The sequence below is a fragment of the Pituophis catenifer genome, unplaced genomic scaffold (assembly GCF_029215685.1).
Source record: "Pituophis catenifer annectens isolate HBS135680 unplaced genomic scaffold, rPitCat1.0.hap2 SCAF_7, whole genome shotgun sequence".
NCBI lineage: Eukaryota > Metazoa > Chordata > Lepidosauria > Squamata > Colubridae > Pituophis > Pituophis catenifer.
In genome coordinates this window covers 56865034-56877596 of record NW_027256887.1, presented here as the reverse complement: position 1 = coordinate 56877596, position 12563 = coordinate 56865034, and the positions used below count along the sequence as shown (strand labels likewise).

The window sequence follows — 12563 nt, the reverse complement described above, 5'->3', positions numbered from 1 at the left end:
AATCTGACCGAACACTAGTGAGGTCATATATTAAGACCTATTTAGTGGCAATAGCAGCGGCAAAATATAACTATTTTTCCGCTATTATTGCATCGGCAGATAATCGCCCAGCCGCCTTGTTTAGGGTGACCCGCTCCCTCCTCCATCTGGGAGCACGGGAAGACCCCTTGCAAGGTTGAGCTGAGGATTTTGCACAATATCTACACGATAAAATCGCTCAAATTCAGGAAGACTTGGACTCTGACTGGGTAAGTTCAGACAAAGTGATGGAGGCGAGTCTTGAGGATGTTATTTGGGATGAGTTTGACCCTGTGACTCCCTGAAGACGTGGACAGGTTACTGGGGAAGTTGAACGCAACCACATGTTTATTGGACCTGTGTCCCTCCTGGTTGGTACTGGTTTCCCGAGAGGTTACACGAGGCTGGCTCCAGAGGATTATAAACGCTTCTCTGTGTGAGGGTTTCTTGCCTTCCGCCTTGAAAGAGGTGGTGGTGAGGCCCCTCCTCAAGAAGCCCTCTCTGGACCCAGCTATTCTAGCAAACTACCGTCCTGTCTCCAACCTTCACTTTGTGGCAAAGGTTGTTGAGAGTGTGGTGGCACAGCAACTCCCGCAGTACCTGGATGAAACTGTCTACTTAGATCCGTTCCAGTCCGGCTTCAGGCCTGGTTACAGCACTGAAACGGCATTGGTCGCATTGGTTGATGATCTCTGGAGAGCTCGAGATAGGGGTTGCACCTCTATCCTGGTTCTATTAGATCTCTCAGTGGCTTTTGACATCATTGACCATGGTCTCCTCAGGGTGCCGTCAGTAAAGCAATGTCGACTGGTGGTTTCTCTGGGAACTTTTCTGTGGGGACACCTACCCTTTTGAACAGGTTACCCCCAGGGATACGAATAATCCCAGATCTTCATACTTTCCGTCGTGCACTTAAGACCTTTCTATTTCACCAAGCCGGGCTGGCATAAATCTCTTCTAATTGTTCTAAATCTTTATGCTGAAGATTCTTAACCGATGAACCAAATTGGCTTAATCATCTTATATTCACATTTTATATGTATGTTATTTTAACTGTTCACTGCCCTGAGTCCTTCGGGAGTAGGGCGGTATAAAAATTAAATAAATAAATAAATAAATAAATAAATAAATAAATAAATAAATAAATAAATAAATAAATAAATATTTGTAATATTTCAGTAAAAAATCTGAAATTATTCTTACCTTCAGGTCAAAGCCTAGAGACGACACAGCGAAATCCAATTGAGTTCAGTCCTTTATTTGCTTACATCTGGACAAAATTTTGTCAAATAAAAGCTTTCTACGCTACTAGATATTTCGTGAGATTCTAGGTTTGTCTACCCTGAATTTCTTTCCCTGTTCCCACCTCCAGATTGGGACTGCACAATCTCTAAATTTGGACTTCTCTCTCTAGGAAAAGCTATTGTGTTGCCAAAAGTCTCTCCCTCTGCTCCTGCAGCTGCATATTCCATCATATTCACATGCAAAAGTAATTAAAATACATAATTTATAAATAAGTGCATGCAGGAAAAGCTAAGATAGATCAATATTCATAATACACATATTCTGGAAATACGCATATTCTTGACTTTTGCTAGAATCAATTTACTTGCTTGGTTGCCTTTAAGTAATAATAATATTTTTAAAAATCACTTAAATGCATAACTGCAAGATTTCAGGGTAACAATTTGAAATACATTGATTTAGATTAATAGTATGCTAGCTCTCTTAGATGGCCATAATATAGTTATGTAGTTAAGTTAAGATAGAAGGTCCTACTCCACTGTTGAACACTTACAGAAACTTTCATAAATATAAATGTCCCATAATAGTATTTTTACTCCTGATAAGTAGTAGATTACAAAATAAAAAGTTGCAGAGTAGGATAGGGAGTATAGACACCGTGGCTATGATAAATCCTTTCTAAACCAGATTTATAATCAATATTTGTTTATTTTGTCTTTGTTTTCATATTAGCATTCCTAGAAAAAGTGCTGAATGCAAACATCATAATATCTAATGAAGCCTAATTTCTGTGCCTTTCCCAATCCATTCTGTTTGTTGTAACTTTCTGAGATTTCCAGAAATCTTTTGATGTTCAACAATTTCTCACTTAATGATAATGTTAAAGTCCCACTTTCCTAAACAGTCACTTTGAGATCTGCTTTAAGTGTCCTGGGAAGTTGAAACACTGTGATATTACTTTATTACTTTTAAGATGCCTGGGAAAGCCAAGGGAAATCATCAAAACTATCAAAAAGCGAAAGTTAGAATGTTTTGGACATGTGATGCAACACCCAGAAAAATACACATACTTCACTTAATTCTCCAAGAAAAGATTGAAGGCAAATGAGGTCCAGGCAGAAGAAGAACATCATGGCTTCAAAATCTAAGGAACTGGTTTGGACAAAACTCAACAGCACTTTTTCGTGCGGCTGTTGATAAAAATAGGATCGTCAACATGATTACCAACGTCCAATGATGGATATGGTACAAGAAGAAGAAGATTACTTTATCCTTGTTTTGAGTCATGATACCAATTTGTGTCCATTAACTATTTTATGCAAGGTTTGCACCATTTGTTCTACATATAATGCAGAGGAACATTCCTGGCAAATTATTGAAAATGTCGCAAAAGCTTATGCCTTTTAAGAAAATTTGTTATTTGGGAACAGTGCTATCAAGTTCTTGATAGAAACAGTGACAGAAAAAATAATGATTGAATGCCACTATGTCATTTTATAAATAATGTTGGAGTTTCCTATATAGAAGAATTCTTATGCCATGCAAATAATGAGCAAATGCATAATTGATTGTTATATCTGCACATATATAGATCCAGAAACAAGAAAGATCCCATACAAATTGTACAGATGTATCTCCATAGCCTCCAGTATATGATAATGTTTGAATGCTATTAAGTATGGTATAAACTCATCCCTTTGTAGTAGACTATGTAATAACCTTTTTCAAAGTTGAATGCAATGCTTACTTTAAATATGCTGCCTTATCAGTTTAGTTTAGTTTAGTTTAGTTTAGTTTAGTTTAGTTTAGTTTAGTTTAGTTTAGTTTAGTTTAGTTTAGTTTAGTTTAGTTTAGTTTAGTTTACTGGATTTATATACCGCCCTACTCCCGAAGGGCTCAGGGCGGTGAACAGCCACAGGATAAAAAGACATAAATACAAACTTTAAAAACAGAATAAAACTGAATTAAACAATTTGGTTTAATTTAAAACACCCCATAAATTAAAAATGAATTAAAATTTGCGTTTTAAAAAAGGAAAAAAGGGAAAAATTAGGCCAGGCCAGCCTGATGGAATAAAGTATCAGTCTTAATTACATAAATGCATTTTAAAGCAAGAAGCAGCTTTTTTTCAGATATGATAATTTGGCAATTAAGAAATTGAAAATAAAATTATTTTGTTCAGGGCTTAAGCACAGAAATGTTGGTGTGCCTGAAGTTAATCACTAAAGGATTCATCACATCTGAAAAGACCTTTAAGAATGATAGTTCCCAAAAGTATATTAAAACATCTCAGAGGATATTTAGCTATTTGTACGACTGCATTTTAGACCAGTTCTAGTTCCAGATGGTCTTCAAGGGCATATGTTGCAATAGTCTAATTGGGAGGTGCACAAGAATGAGAGGTCATGGGCAGGTCCTCCTAGTCCTGGAACTAAAACTCATTGCTTAAGTTAAAGCGTGTTCTTCCCCATTCAGATTCAACAGCTTCTGAGCACTGGAAAAAACATTTTAGGAATAGGGTTGAGCTAAGGATAGTAGCTCACATGTAAATGTTCAAAATAGAAAAGAGTAGCTCAGGGTTGAAACATTGAGATCTTGGTATTCACTAAACTTGATTTTTTATCTTGAAAACATTTATTTATATTAGTTAAGATCATCAGTGCTCTGATAGGCAAGAATGGGGTTTGCTGCCTTTTATGTATGACAGATTATTCTACCCATCTTGGTAGGGATTGTAGTTTATGGTACTTGTTTATGGTTCACCTACCTGAATCAATTAGTTGTATTGGTTAATCTAAGATTGTTTCTGACTGTTGTGTTGGGTTTTACTTATCTATGTATTGTTTTCTAGGTACGTGATAAGGGAAGATGTGTCCCAGAATGTTTTCTTCAGTCTTGGCCTTTGCTTGCTTTTTTTAAAAAAAAATTATAATTAAGTTTATTTCTATATATCTGTTGATGGTTGATCTATCAGAACACCAGACTTCTAGAAGTTCTCTTGCATTAACATTGTAATGGCCAGATAGTTCTGTCAGAAACTATACCAGCATTTCATGTTGTTTTAGCGATAAATTGCATCAATTAATTTGTATATGAAGTAAATTAGAAAAGAAACCAATACAGTTTTATTTATTATACAGAACCTACAAAAGGCTAGTAAACAGGACAGGCATCCCTTCTAATCCATGAAACTTTTCTAGATTTGCCTCAGCTTCATCAGAGGATAAGGAACTGGATGGGCCTACTGGGGTCAAATCAGGTACAGAACCATTCTACAAGCATTTTAGGATCTAAACCAGTATAAAAGCTATTAAAGGAAGGTTAAAATAGGAAAATCAATGAATCCATTAATGGTTTTTCTCCTTAATATTGTTCATATTATTGAAATCAAATGAAAGCTGCTTCTTCCATAAGTACATATAGAAAATGAGTCCAAATATTGGCTGGGTGAAGACTGAACAATTGCATTTGAAAGCTATTTTAGTATAGTGCAACAACTAATACAAATAGAAAAAGTCCTGACTGAGCCACATAATTAGCATTTCCAGTATTTTTTTTAAAATAAATGGATTCTTTTCCTTTATTATAAATGGCATGAAAAATTAATTACCTATGAAAGTCAGGGAAGGGCAGTGATCAGTGGTCTGAGTTATATCCTAGGTATAGCACTTGAAAAAATATTAGTCTTGAGAAGGGGGAAATATGATAACTATAGGAGGGAAAATGCAGCAATGGCGATTTGTGATATTTTTTTTACAGCATTACCTTGATGATTTAGCAGTTAGATCTGAAAAGGAGGAAGCAAGAGCAAAAGGGGAGAAAGGGAGGAAAAGAAACAATGGGAGTTTGGGAGAAGAGGAACAAAGAAATTGAAAATGAAGGAAACTGGTACTAGCAATTGATTTTCCTGCCTAGGGGATTTACAAGAGGACTGGCTGGTAAGAACAAAGATGGTACATAACAGAAACTTTTTGCAGTTAAGCTTCTCATTAGGACTGGGCAAAGAGGGAGAAAAGATTGCAAAAAGCCTTGATTTATAGGCTTCCTTCCAATATTGTTTTTCTCTCCTGTAATAAAGTTAATAGGAGAAAGCCTGTTAATTTTTCTCCTTTACCACTCAGAACAATAAACTGTACTAAATACTGGAGATTAGTATTGTAAAGGTACCAGCTAAATGAAAGAGACAAGATGGACTCTGTTGATTGGTTAACACAACAATATCCTTAACAGACTCATTCCTACACTATGAGATATGAAAAGGAAAGAACATTGACCTTAGCGTTCTTATAATTCTGGCAATAATGCTCTTCAGCCGAAAGATGTCACCCAGAAGAAGGTCAAGACTGATTTTCTGTCATTGCAAAGTGGAGTTATATAGTAATGGATTTATATTACAGGAAGGTAGATTCTAATTTAATTTTGGAAAGAATACCTAATAGTAAGAGGAGTTTGATAATGGAATCAATTGTCCATAGAAGTGATGGCCTCCCATTTCCAGCTTATATTCAAGTGTTGGTGAACAGTCATCTATCTTACAAATTTTAATTTGGATTCCTGCATGAAACAAGAAAACGGACTTGATAATCTAATGTTTAGTCATTTATTCATAATTAAAACATTTATTTGGGAATTTTTGCATTTACCATATTACTTCATGTTTTCATTAGTTGTTCTAATAAGAAATAATAAGCTAACAGGTTGAATGCTATAATCATCAAACTCAGAACTTGTCTCAACAAATCTTAGCACCTTCACAAAACTTATCTGGTAAGATGAAATCTGCCCATAGATATATATCCTTTGTTCCCTTTAAAGACAGAAAATACTAGGGGGTCAGGCTTATTTCTCTTGTGGCCGCACAACGTCTCAAGGCTAGTTCCCCACTTAATGCCACCTCTTTGTCTGGCTGGGAGTTTCCCAACATCTGGTTCCTTTTGGTTTAGGATAATTGTTTCTTTAAATGAAAATTCATAAATAAAAGAAGCTTGGTTTGATTAAGTGTCTGTTTAGAATCAATTATTCTTCTACTGCAGTGGGCTGTATTTTCACATTTTATAATATACTTATTCTTTAAACACATACAAGAATAAGATACAGGACCTGACAGAGCACTCTACTAATGCATACAAATTTCATTTCAATATCTTTTAAAAAGTTTTTGCAAAACCTGACAACTAAGTACTAATAACAGAATTTCAAGAGAGAAAGGCTTCTAGAAAAGTATTTTTATCCTTTTTCTCCATTATGCGCTGCCTTGATCACGAACTCATATCTGGCTTTGTTTGCTTTTCTATCCGAATCATGAAGCTCTTCCTGCTTGATAACTTTCATTCTCCATTATTCCGCTTGTTTTTACTTTCTCTTTGATATTGACAATACCTCAAAATTATCTTAACCAATCATTGTCCATTCCTTGTAAAACTCTCACTTTCCAATAATGATTCACCCTACAATTTATTTGGTCAATTTTAATTTAGGATACAATTTAGGAAGTGGCTCTGATCAATGATGTGCAATCTTTTGTGCATCAAGAACCATGCTTGTTCTTTAGCGGCATGTTATTGAGTGCAATTAAATATCACTAATTATTCCTGGTTTTTTAATAATTTTCTCCTTCTGTAATACAAATAACAATTTTAGGTTATTTCTTGGAGAGACCTAGGAGACTATGCACAAAATTTTAAAGTTCATAAATGAGGTATCAGATTATGTACTTATTCTATATACTTTAAGCCAAGAACCCAATGCCAACATAAAAGCTAAGATCCCTTTCCCCAAATCCTTTTACCTGTGAGGTTTTCATTAAGCGAATCCTCACTGCTGCTGTCACTGTAAGAAGGCACTGGAGTGACAGAAAGTGAAGCTGGACAGGACAAAGGAGCAGATAAGTTGGCCTGTGGGACATAATACTGACATGTGCCAGCCTCTTCGTAGAAAGGGAAAGGGAGAGGATGGAAAGCTTGAGAGCAGGGATTTTTCCAATGAGAAAGTCCAATTGAGAACTGGCCAGAAGCATCAAAACCTGAAAATAAGCAAGGTATGCATTAATATAGGAAGAGCCTTACTGGATAAACAGCCATATTTGACAGAATAGCAGATTTGGGGATCGGGAAGAATTCACCACTCTCTACTGTTTAGAGAGAGATTCATTTAGAGATGTATTTATTTGTGTATTATTATTTGTATTGTGTATTATTATCATTAATACACAATATTATTATTATTATTATTATTATTATTATTATTATTATTATTTTATTTATTTTTACAATAAATCAAGGTTTATTTGTAAAAATAACTCAGGAGCCTGAGTGGCGTAGGAGGCTAATGCCTCCTACTAAGGCAGCATTTAACATCCAGCTGCCTGCAATTACTGCGAGTTCAATTCTCACCAGGCTCAAGGTCGACTCAGCCTTCCATCCTTTCTAAGGTGGGTAAAATGAGGACCCGGTTTGGGGGGCAATAAGCTGACTTTGTATAAAACATGCAAAAGTATGAATGCTATTGCTTAACGCATTGTAAGCTGCCCTGAGTCTCCGGAGAAGGGCGGCATATGAAAATAAGTTAAAAAAAAAAAAGGTGGCAAACATATCTAATATTCTTCTCCTATTTTACCCACAATAACAGCTCTGTGAAGTGAGTTGGGCTGATAGAAAGTGTGTGGCCCAAGGTCACCCAGCTGGCTTTCATGGATAAAGCAACACCAGAACTCACTTAAACACAAGACCAAACTGGCTCTAATAAACCAGCTAGCTAGCTAACTATTTGGTCTTATTTAAAATTGTTTATTTGTCCTTAGAAATGCATAGTGGATATGTCCCTTTTCTATGTTCACTTCTAGATTTGCTCCAGAATAAAAGAAAATAAGAGAAATTTTTGCTGAGTGAACAGAAATCTGCACATGACATTAAATACAGCCTGGAGCATCTTTATATGTGTGCCTAGGAACTGATTTTTTTTTTTAAGCCAGTCACATTTACAATAATTCAGTTTGAAACCAGTTATGCAAAGCAATTTCAGACTATATATGACCTATTATGCAAATATGTGTTCAGAGTCTACAAAAACAATAGAATCTTGTTTCCTACAGACCTGAAGATTAGGTTTTAGAATTCCCTTTCAAATATGTAAATAATTTTTTCAACAGTTCTAACAAGCTGGTTATAAAAATAGTTCTAATTCTAATTGTGATATTGTCACCAAAATAAATCTTTAGTAGTATATATAGAAACCTGGCTATTTGGCTCCTATATACATGGTCCTCAATTTATGATTGGTGCCTAATGACCATCCAACACACACCTCCACAGAGCTACTCACAACCCAGATTTGAAGTTCTGACAGCTGGGTCCCACGCACAGTCATGTGATTACATTTATGGCTGTTTGTAGCATGCCAGGATCATATGACTGTAATTTAGGATGGGGTTTTTGCCAGAAACTGGCATTTACTTCCAATTTCCAGCAAAAAAACCCATTGCTGAAGCTGAATTTGTTTAATAACCACTGTGTTCACTCTAAAACTGCCACATTTGCTTAATGAACACCACAAAAAAGATAATAAAACCGGGCACAATCACACAGTGACCCACTTAATGACCAGCACAATTTAAATCCACAATTCCAGGCTCAGCTATGGTCATAAGTTGAAGACTACCTCTAGTGCAAACACAGGCAGGAGTAGTTATGATTAAAGTTGTAAAATGAACAGAATAAAACTCTTTATAAAAGAGAAAATTCAATAAGGTGACTTAAGCATCCAGTTCTTAAAGATTTGAGATTAAATATACTTATTTATAGAGTTTTGATTAGATACTTCCTCAAACTTTATTATAACAATTATAAAGCAACCTTCTGTCTCAGGTTCTCCTAGAAGCTCTTTCTTCAAAGTGGTTGATTGCAAAAAATATTTGCTGACTCTACTGTTCTCCCAATCACCTAAACCACCCATGTTTTATTTCTTAAGGGTCTTTTTATATCACATTGGCATATCTTCACCTTCTTGAAATTTGTATGGAACCTTTATCGATTGACAGTTTTGTGCTGGTTTTCTAGACAGAGAAGCATGCCTCAGTTTTTGGCTAATTCCTATTTACAGGTATTGGTCATATAAGACATTTGACCAGTGGTGCCAAAGATCTTAAACTTGATACTAACTCACTAAATTTCCACAGTATTAAAACAAAGGACTTCTGAATCTCTGCAAGGGGCAACATGGGCTGTTTGAGCCAAGGATATCTATTGCTTATCTACATGAACCACATCACCAATCAGAATCACTGATCTCACAATCAACACAAATTGTAATGCATTATGTGTCTGGTCCCTACCTAAATCCAAAATACCTTATTCAGTTGTTTAATGACTTTTCTTGAGCTACAGTCACCTTTTCATAGCAATTGTTGACTTTAAAAATTGCAACTGTTTTAGGCTTAATACGGGAAATCAAATCCAAGCTTCGGAAGAAAAGTTACAGTGTAGCAGCTCTCCAAATTCATTTATCTATTTATCTCCTTTATACAATTTTTATAGAATATTAGGCACATTTTTTTGTCACAAAGCTTGTGCATAACATTATTACAATATCTACTGTAAATTAGTAGAATCACAAGTGTCAACATTAATTTTTCTATAAACTAAAAAGAAACAAAGGGTATCCAATTTCTTACCTACTGTAATTTGGCTGATGCAACTATGGTAGCTGGTTCCAACAGAAAGACTACTGCTGCCATGAGAAATATTATTATCTAAAATAAAAATGCAGGAGAAAATATATACAACACAATGGTTGCAACTAAAACTTTGTGAGAATTAGAGTCTTAAGCATTCCTACAAATCCTCTTTGGGCTGCACATTTAGACACTACAATAAAGAGGAAATGCATATATATATATATGCAAATATATAATTTTTCTGTACTTAATATATTTATCACAGAATGTTAAGCTACTCTATTCTTTAAACAGCAGTACTTTCTCCTTTAAATAATGGAATTATGATTATGACAATTCAATTTATATGGTATGTGTTTGGATATGTGTGGATGCCTGCTATCTGCTTTGATGTGAAGGTTCTGGTTTGGACTAATGCATTTCAATCATTTCTGTAATTAATTATACTGCTGAATAATTTGTTCAGAAATCCATTTGTGAAAGGGAAATACTTTAAAATGTAGGGATCAAACTCAACTTTTGCTATAATTAGTCTCTATTTCTTTTTACTGATTATTAGCTATTTGCTTTTCTACTGCTGAGAATCTCATCTTAAATAGCATTTTGTGGATCTAGCACTCATAAATAGTATATCAACATTTATATGCCAGAAAGAAAAATAGCAATTAATAAAACCTTGATTTGTGGAGATGCTGCTCTTCCTTTACTATGCAATAGATACATATACTTTCCAATTCTTCCAAATGATCACTGGTGGTATTTTTAGTCTGGCATTAATGGCACTAATGTTTATAAATGATTATTTTTGACAGATCAAGTGATACCCCAATGTTTTAAATGGCAGCAGATAAAATGTTTGCTGTAAATTTTAAGATGAACTTTTAACAGTACTAATAGAGAAACCAAAATAGCGGCATGAGCCCCAAACACACATTTGCAAAACGTGTATTTACTCAGAAATAAATTCAGTTCTATCCAAAACTACTTCTGTCTTAATATGTATAAAAGTTCAGGCTACATTATTCTTTCTGGAATTCTCATACTCAGTTCTAGCATTTCACTGCATCTGAAACCAAAACTGTAAAAATTGTCTTAAAAGTACAATGAAGCATTTTCTCTTCAGCCAACAAAAGTGAGTCTATCTTAGACATCCAATGGCTGCATTCACACAACATGCTTACCTCATAGTTAGCAAAACATTTAATTTCCTATTTTAACCTAATTTTCTGTGGTCGCTCTACACAGAGAACTCACAGTAAACTGGGCACATGAACATGCTAGGCTAAAATGTGACTGGCTTGATAGTAATGTGCCATGTTTCATATGAACATAGTCATACAGTCTTGAGTAAATAAAAAGACAGCAAGGTGATTTTCCATAATGCTGCTTTTTCCTACTGAAGCAAGGAATCTGGAAACCTAATACTTTGTTGCACACAGACTAAAATATCATAATGATCCCATATTTTTATACAAATGTATAAATATATATGTGTAATAGTAAGAGATGTTTTACCGTATTCAGTCAGGGAGGCCATTCTGCTGCCTTTCTCGATGGTGTTATTGATGGGGGTACAAAATATAGTCACATCTTTCAGTGATGTTTGCAGTTCTGCTTTCTGAATAGTTCCCATTTTGCAGCAGATCTGATTCCTTGTGCATCAGCTTGGTTGAAGTCTTCTCTGCAAGTTCCCCTCTGCTTCTGAAAGTGGCAATGTGCAGAGGGCCCACATTCCAAGCCAAGCTCAATGGTATTGCCCCCTCTGGAGCTGGAAGTTGTTCTTCCTCCAGCATGCTAGCTAACACATGGGCTGATTTTCTTCCACATGCTGCTTCTGCTGCTGTTCCAAAACCAACACTAGGGTGGATTTATTTTTGTATCGTTCTTCGGAATCCTCAGAAATAGCAGGCTTTTAGCTGTTTCAGCTGCATAGATATATGAAGGACAATTAGGAAAGAAAGGTAATCCTTAAGCAATATTCCCAATGTAAAATTCCCCCTTCAACCATTTTTATAGACAGAATAAAAACACACTTGAGCAACAAATCCAGCACAAAGCTCTGCAAGCCAAATAAGGTGGTTTCTTGTCTAGGTAAGGGCATGTTGTATTAAATCATGGTTTATTTAAATGTGGATCATGGAATAAATGCCTAGGTTTATCCAACATGCTAATCTATAAACCATGCCTTATAAATCACAATTAGTAAGGTCACATAACACACTAAGCCAAAACTTAACAAGCTGCAGTATACTGTAGTTTAGCATAAAGTGTGAATTCACTTCACACTTTTAGTATAGTATTACTGTGTCCAATCTTTTTCCTATGCAAAAAGAAAATGATGATGCCATGGATTAGAAACAAGATTTGTTTGCAAGATGGTCACTACGGAGTTTCCATGTAGAGCTCTCTATTGTGAACATAGGTTTTCACAAAGATTAGAAGTGGCAGGGTAGTTTTATTAGAAAAAAGGTTAATCAAGGAAAAAGATCTACCCTAACTAAAGGAATAAGATATTTATGTGTTCATTTATTTTTAATGTATTCAAAGTGCTGGCTTAAAGAGACTCCTTATTTTTGAAAAGTTTACTTTTTATTTTTATTTTTTTTATTTTTGATTTATATGCCGTCCT

The 12563-nt window shown here is 35.0% G+C and overlaps 1 protein-coding gene across 1 annotated transcript in view; it reads right to left on the bottom strand.

Moving 5' to 3' along the window:
- Positions 1 to 11471, bottom strand: part of ANO4 (anoctamin 4) — a 111206-nt gene extending 99735 nt beyond the window's left edge. The window contains exons 1-3 of the mRNA XM_070946824.1: positions 11450 to 11471; positions 9932 to 10009; positions 7052 to 7285 (exon numbers count right to left, since the gene is read on the bottom strand). Coding sequence (XP_070802925.1) covers positions 7052 to 7285; positions 9932 to 10009; positions 11450 to 11471 — 334 coding nt within the window. The remainder of the gene's footprint in view (positions 1 to 7051; positions 7286 to 9931; positions 10010 to 11449) is intronic.
- Between the last annotated feature and the right edge of the window lie 1092 nt (positions 11472 to 12563).